At 44.2% G+C, this 8,118-nt stretch overlaps 1 protein-coding gene across 1 annotated transcript; it reads left to right on the forward strand.

The window, feature by feature from the left end:
• Positions 1 to 6,168: 6,168 nt before the first annotated feature.
• Positions 6,169 to 7,704, forward strand: KCNA10 (potassium voltage-gated channel subfamily A member 10). Its single transcript, XM_007949432.2, has one exon. The coding sequence runs from the start codon at positions 6,169 to 6,171 to the stop codon at positions 7,702 to 7,704; it is 1,536 nt and encodes a 511-aa protein (XP_007947623.1).
• The last annotated feature ends 414 nt before the right edge of the window (positions 7,705 to 8,118 follow it).

Here is an 8,118-nt window from a genome sequence, read left to right on the forward strand (position 1 = left end):
TGATACTGCCTCGGAAACCCAAGGATGGGTCACTATGAGTCAGATTGAGTGAGTTTGGTTTTTGTTGCTGTTGTTGTTGTTGTTAAATTGTACATGTAAAAGACATTAAAATGGCAAATGTTTTGTGATATATATATCTACTACAATCTAAAAAAAAATAATAATGTTAAGGGACCAGTGATGGCCCCGGCTGGCAAGAGAAAACAGGTATCAGATAACATTGGGCCAAAAGAGAAGCATAGACAATGTTCGGGGGGGGGGGGGGCGGCGCACTCAGGCAGGCAAAAGTGCCTTCCACTGCAGTCCTTAGGGAAAGCTGCAACTTTAGGCACTGCAGTTGGCAGGAACTTCCCAGGTAGAGAGGTGTGGAGGGGGCACTGGTATGGAGAGGGGTCTATTTTAAACCCAAGCACTCTGCCCCAGTGCTGTGCCACACAGGATAGATATGAGTGGCATCAAACATCACAGTGAATGTAGGTGAGAAGTCAGCCTCAAGTAATTCTGTCAAGACCTCAGAGTGCTTAATGGATGGAAAGATCTAAGACTCGGAGGGGAAAGCCATCAAGAACCCCACACACAGCTGAGCAGACTTTAGGACCCTGCCTAATATGATGGGAGCTGGCACTGAATACCCCCAGCTCCACCTTGTCACTCTCACTGGGTGCCCCACTATATCGGGCATCCATCTTCTCCTAAGTAGTCACTGTGGGGTGCAGTAGGGTGGCACAGGCTGGGAATCTGAAGGGTTAGAACCAATTCTGATTAGCTCCTATGAAATAGCCATTGCAAAGGCTATGATGCTGAACAGGTTTCAGAGGAGCTTCTAGACTAAGATGAACTAGAAAAAAAAAGCCTGGTGATCTACTCCCAAAAGTCAATCAATGAAAACTTACGGGTCACAACAGAACGTGATCAAATATGCAGCCAACAATGGGGATAGTGCAGGACCAGGCAGCATTTCATTCCAGTGTGCAGAGACTCATCATTAGTCAGAGCTGACACACAGTAAAAACAACGTTTCAAATAAAGCACAACCACTGTGCCCAGGGCAGACAGCAGCTTCTCTCCCACCATCAAACAGACAAAACCGCCAAGCACTAAGCACAGGGAGAACAGAACAAGGGGGTACTTCATGGTTTTAAAATCAGGAAAGGTATGCATCAGGGTTGCATCCTTTCACCATACTTATTCAATCTGTATGGTAAGCATACGCAATACAAGAAGCTAGACTGTGTGAAGAAGAACATGGCATCAGGATTGGAGAAGACTCATTAACAACCTGCAATATGCACATGACATAACCATGTTTGCTGAAAGCAAGAAGACTTGAAGCACTTACTGATGAAAATCAAAGACTACAGCCTACAGTATGAATCACATCTCAACATAAAGAAAACAAAAATCCTTACAACTGGATCAATAATCAACATCACGGTAAATGGAGAAAAGATAGAAGTTGTCAAGGATTTCATTTTACTTGGATCCACAATCAACACCCATGGAAGCAGCAGTGAAAAAAATCAAACACTGGGCAAATCTGCTGCAAAAGATCTCTTTGAAGTGTCTGTAAAGAGCAAAGATGTCATTCTGAAGACTGAGGTGCTCTTGACTCAAGCCATGGTATTTTCAATTGCCTTTTTCTTACACCTTTATTGAGGTAAAAATGATCCACACTAGATTTGCATCTAGTGTGCAATCTTATGAGTTTTGACATACATCTGTGAAACCGTCACCACAATCCAGATGATACACATAATCATCACCCTTAAAGTGATTGCCAGTGCCCTTTTGCCATCCCTCCCTCCCTGTCCCCATCCTCATCTCCAACCAACCACTGATCTGCTTTCTGTCACTGGAGATCAGTTTGGACTTCCTAGAAGTTTGTACAGATGGAATTATTCTATTTGTGCTCTTTTTTGTCTGGCTTCTTTCACTTAGCATGTTTTCTTATTATAAATGAAAAAATGGTTGCTCAAAGAAAGAAAATTGTCACTGATTATACAGTAGAGGCATTGAAGGTATCCTGACTCCAAGACCAGTATGCTGCCTGCCACACTTCATTCATTCATCACTCATTCATTTACTCACCAGAGATTAATAGAGCCCTTGGAGGGACTAAGCCCTGAACTAGGTGCTAGAGTCAATCATCCAGTACCAGTTGCCCTCAAATTGACTCCAACTCATGGCAGCCTCATTTGTGTCAGAGTAGAACTGTACTCCATAGGGTTTTCAATGGCTGATTTCTTGGAAGTAGATTGCCAAGGCACCTTTAGATGGACTAAAACCCCAACCTTTCCATTGGCAGCTGAGTGTGTTAACCATTTGCACCACCTAGGGATTCTAAGCCATAGTGATGCACAAAACAGACATGGTACCTGCATTCATGAGCTTGCAATTATTTCTTCATTCATTCACTGAGTGTCCACAGAATACACTGTTTGAACTTTGTCACTGCACCACCACCTCCTACAGTATCCTGACCCTTATCGGTCACCCTAAAATTTGCCACTTTGAAAGAGGCATTGAGATAATATATTTGGGTATCAGAGGTGAATTCTGTCCTCCAAGATCCTGCATGGTTGTAGGGAAAACTCAGTCAGATGCTGCCCTGCACCCTAAAGGCTTGCAAGAGAGCTGAAGAGCTGAGGCTGCCCCCTGGAAGCTAGCCTTCCAAACTGAGTGAAAAAGTAAGTGATCAGGCAGGGAGACCAGGAGCTGAGGGAGGCAGAAGGCTCTCCACTCTGGGATGGTCAGGGAAAGCCTTGTGGACAAGGCAGGGCCTAACAGTCTGCATTGGACAGGAAGAGACATGGGTGAGGGAAAACAATATGCTAAGCAAGAGCCCCACAGAGACAAAAGCTTGCAGACAGGGCCAGACAGAGTGGGTCAGAGAAGACAGTGAGATCACCACTTGGCTACAACAGAGAATTCCTCTTGCAGAAATGTGATACCATATCAAACAAACAGCATGCTTTCTGTCCACAGGTATCCACATATTGTATTTATGTATGGAGCAGAGAGGAGGGGACAGGATGGTAATTCCTGATATTTTTGAAATAATTCATAATTTACAAAGTGCTCTCACTGATATCACCTTGATTAGTTCTCAATATAATCTTTGAGATAGGAATTACCATTATTTCTTCCCATTTGACAGATCAGAAAATTGAGGCTCATAAAATCCAGTGATTTGCTCAAAAATATATAGTTAAGTGGCAAGGCAGAGCCTCAAGCCAGGTCTCTTTTCACAAGACCAGTTGTCTTTTATAAAGGTCAACGCTGATGTATCTAAATGGAGCATGTGAACAACCCAGACAGCATGCTCCTGTAGACCACCTCCTACATCACCCAGACCCTCTCCAGCCACCCCTCTTTCTGCCACATTGAACTGGAGGTGGAAAAAACAAAGAAGAGGACAGGAGGGGACAAGAGAAGGTGGCCCTACTCCCAAAAGAGGAAGTTAATTATTTGGCCAAAGATCTCCCTAATTCCCACATGCCTTCTGTTCCTAGCCTCCTAACACTCCTAATAAGGGCCTACTCTAGCCACACACAAGGAGCTCTAGTGGCACCACGGTTAAAGCTGAAGGCTTATAAAGCACTGCTAACCAAAAGGTCAGCAATTTGAACCCACCAACTGCTCCACAGGAGAAAGATGAGCCAGTCTGCTTCCCTAAGAGTTTGCAGCCTTGAAAATATTTGGAATATTTTAGAAAAGGGTAGCAAGGAGAGGAAAAACAAAAACGAAAAAATGATGAGGTAGTTCTACTCTGTCCTATAGGGTCACTATGTGTCAGAATTGACTCAGTGACAGTGGGTTTGGGTTTCTAGCCACACAGAAGTGGTTCCAAAGAAACTTGGAAACTGATAATGGTAGTGGTTGAACATGATAAACATAATTAATGTCACTGACAAGGGGCTTGGGTGGCATAATGGTTAAACCATCTCACTGCTAACCAAAAGGTCAGCAGTTAGCAGTTCAAACCCACCAGCTGCTCTGTAGGAGGAAGATGAGACTTCCATAAAGATATACAGGCTTGGAACCCCTATGGGGTAGTTTTACTCTGTCCTGTAGGTCATTATAAGTTGGAATAGACTCAGCAGCCATGGGTTTTTGTTTGCTTGTTTTATGTCACTGAATTGTACATGTAAAGAAGGTTGAAAGACAAACGATTTGTTACACATATACTTACCACATTAAAAAAAGAAGTGGATCCCAAGCCCCCTACCCCAGAGCTCCCTAATGACACCCCTTCCTTTCAGACTGGAAGAAGTGGGTAAGGATTCACAGCAAGATGGTGACAAGCAGGGAGGGCCACCCCAGGGCCAGGACCCCAAAGGAGAAAGTGCTAGTCCTGAGCATAGGGCTGGAGTCTCAGCCCCACATTTGCCTGGCTTCAGTGTTCTTACATTGAAATGGAAGCTTAACTGAACCTAAGGAAGGAAACTTGGTCTATGTTTGTGGATATGGTCTCCTCAACCCCAACCCAGGCACACACACTTTCTTTCCATTTAAATATTTTTAAAATTTAAATCACTGCCCATAAACACTTTAGACTTAGGCCAAAACAATACCAATGGCTGTTGGCTTTGAAAGTTCCTTGTTATGTGGGGAAGTTGACAAAAACAATGACCAGTAAACTTGCACCTACAGCACAATATAAATAAATAAATAAATTGGAAACAAACAAACAATTACCAGTACCATTTGCCATCAAATCAACTCCAACTCATGGGTAGACTCAAAGCTCTAACCTTTCAGTTAGCAGTTGATATCAAAACAATAATCCTGTTGCCATGGTGTAGATTCTGACTCATACCAGCCCTATAAGTAGAACTTCTCCACAGGGTTTCCCATGCTGTAATCTTTATGGACACAAACTGCCACTTCTTTCACCCATGGAGTGGCTAGGTCCCAATGACCTTTCAGTTAGCAGCCAGGTGTTTAACTACTGTGCCACCAGAGCTCCTTAAAACATCAACAGCTATCATATATTGATCTTACCACTGTGAATTTTACATACACTATCTCATTTAATAAAGTCCCTGGATGGTAACTGTTTGCTCTTGACTACTAACCTGAAGGTTGGAGGTTCAAACTCACTGGTGCCATGGAAAAAAGGCTTGGAAATCTGCTTTCATAAAAATTATAGACAAGAAAACCCTATGCAGCAGTTCTACTCTGTAACACATGGAGTCCCCATGAGTCAGAATCAACTCAACAACAACGGGTTTGGTTCTGATTTTATGTCATGTAATATATCCTCAAAAAACAACCTGGGAAGTTACTTACAGATAAAGGGTCTAAGGCACAGATAGCTTAAGAAATGCTGTTGGGACAATTGCCCACTCTGCATTCTCTTTTTCTTCCTTCTCAACGTAATATCAATGGGGTTCATGTATATACTCCTTGCCCCCCACCACATGGTCCAAGAGATAGTGGTGGAGGTGATGAAAAATGACTGGATTCTAGATGTATTTTGAATATATAACCAAAAAGGTGTGTGAAGGAAAAAGGTGTGTGAAGGAAAAAGGTGTGTGAAGGATTGACTGTCAAATGTGAAAGAAAGAGAGACATTAAGGATGAGACTAAACCCACTGCCATTGAGTCAATTGTGACTCATAGCAACCCCCCATTGGGTATCTGAGGCAGCAAACTTTAAGGCAGTAGATTGTCCAGTCTTCCTTCTGTAGAATGTCTGGTGGGTTTGAACCTCAAACTCTGGTTAGTAGTCAAATGCCTTAGGCACTGTGCCAGAGTACCTTAAGGGGCATGGGAAAATGTTGGGTAAACTAAGGGACTTCATACAAATACAAATTTATATCTTCTATTTTTAAGAAATTTTAACTTCCTCTTTTATTTTGGTCCCTCTCTGCCATCATGTATAGCGACCCTTCTTGCTTAGGGACAGCCCCCCAAGATTAGGCTCCTTCTTTGTAATTCTAGTTATTAGTGTATGCAAATTCAGGGAGTGCAAACTAATTTCAACGTTGCCTAAATAACCATAGCTTTCTTTCCCAAGCTAAAAAATGATCATTTTTCAATCTATTGGTATACTTACCTAGTAACTGAGAGTCCACTGCTTCTTTGTAATGAACTTTTTCTCCACAGCTTACAGCAGACAGGAAAGGCTGAGGGTCTTCATGCTGCTCCCCTGACTCCCCTAGGATGGATGTGTGTGGCTGGAAAGAAATGGAGGTTGCTCTGGTCAATTTTGATAACTCAGATGAAATCCAGGAAGAGCCAGGCTATGCCACAGACTTTGACCCAACCAGCTCAAAAGGCAGGCCTGGGAGCAGCCCCTTCTCCAACTGGAAGATTCTCATCAGTGATAGCACTAACCATGAGACTGCCTTCTCCAAGCTTCCTGAAGACTACGTCAATTCCCCAGGGCCTGAGCCAGTGGCCTTGAATGAAGGAAACCAGCGAGTGATAATCAACATTGCTGGGCTGAGGTTCGAGACCCAGCTCAGAACACTCAATCAGTTCCCAGAGACCCTCCTGGGAGACCGTGAGAAAAGGATGCAGTTCTTTGACTCCATGAGAAATGAGTATTTCTTTGATCGGAACCGGCCCAGTTTTGATGGAATCTTATATTATTACCAATCTGGTGGGAAAATTCGACGCCCAGCCAATGTCCCCATTGATGTTTTTGCTGATGAGATCTCCTTCTACGAGCTGGGTAGTGAGGCTATGGACCAGTTTCGGGAGGATGAGGGCTTCATCAAAGATCCTGAAATACCACTCCCCACCAATGACTTCCACCGGCAGTTCTGGCTCCTCTTTGAGTACCCTGAGAGCTCCAGTGCTGCCCGTGGTGTGGCTGTGGTCTCAGTGTTGGTTGTGGTCATCTCCATCACCATCTTCTGCCTAGAGACATTGCCAGAGTTCCGGGAGGACAGGGAGCTAAAAGTAGTCAGAGACCCCAGCCTCAATACAAGCAAGACAGTCCTCTCCCATACCATGTTCACAGACCCTTTTTTCATGGTGGAGTCCACCTGTATCATATGGTTCACCTTCGAGCTGGTGCTCCGGTTTGTGGTCTGTCCCAGCAAGACAGACTTCTTCAGGAACATCATGAACATCATTGATATCATATCTATCATCCCCTACTTTGCAACTCTCATCACAGAGCTGGTCCAGGAGACAGAGCCAACTGCCCAGCAGAACATGTCCCTGGCCATCCTGAGGATCATCCGGCTGGTGAGGGTCTTTCGCATCTTCAAGCTCTCCCGCCACTCCAAGGGGCTGCAGATCCTGGGACAGACACTGAAGGCTTCCATGCGGGAGTTGGGGCTGCTCATCTTCTTCTTGTTCATTGGAGTCATCCTCTTCTCCAGTGCAGTCTACTTTGCTGAGGTGGACGAGCCAGAGTCCCACTTCTCCAGCATTCCTGATGGCTTCTGGTGGGCAGTTGTCACCATGACAACTGTGGGCTATGGTGATATGTGTCCAACCACCCCAGGGGGGAAGATTGTGGGCACTCTGTGTGCCATCGCAGGGGTCCTCACCATTGCCCTCCCTGTACCTGTCATTGTCTCCAACTTCAACTACTTCTACCACAGGGAGACTGAAAATGAGGAGAAACAAAACATCCCAGGAGAAATTGATAAAATCCTCAACAGTGTGGGCTCAAGAATGGGCAGCACAGATTCTCTTAGTAAGACCAACGGTGGCTGTTCTTCAGAGAAATCCAGGAAGTGACCTGCCCACCAGTCCTGGGCTTCTTGGGTCCTTCTCTATCTCTTGTCTGTCTGTCTCTCTCCCTCTGTCTCTCTGTTTCTCACACTCATTCTTGGTTTCTCTCCCTCTCCTGCCTCCCTCAATCCTTCTTTGTATTTTTCCAAAGAACAAAATATATCTTTTGTGACCAAGAGATCATCTTTGACTACAAACTTTAAATAAATCCATAAGATTAAACTGTATTTCTAAGCTTCCTCTCCAAATCCATTGCTGAAAATTTTCAATCTCCTTTCCTGAGAGGGGCAGTTAAGTGTGGTTCCCAGACAAGTAGTATCTACATCACCTAGGAGTTTAGAAATGCAGAATCTGGGACTCCATTCTAAACATACTGCATCATAATCTACAGTTAGCAAGATCACAGGTGATTCACTTACA

The sequence above is a fragment of the Orycteropus afer genome, unplaced genomic scaffold (assembly GCF_000298275.1).
Source record: "Orycteropus afer afer isolate SDZICR_OR568_19922 unplaced genomic scaffold, OryAfe1.0 scaffold00010, whole genome shotgun sequence".
Lineage (NCBI taxonomy): Eukaryota > Metazoa > Chordata > Mammalia > Tubulidentata > Orycteropodidae > Orycteropus > Orycteropus afer.

Bases quoted from the DNA above. Each gene is read 5' to 3' on its own strand.
- KCNA10 (XM_007949432.2), top strand. From the start codon at position 6,169: ATGGATGTGTGTGGCTGGAAAGAAATGGAGGTTGCTCTGGTCAATTTT.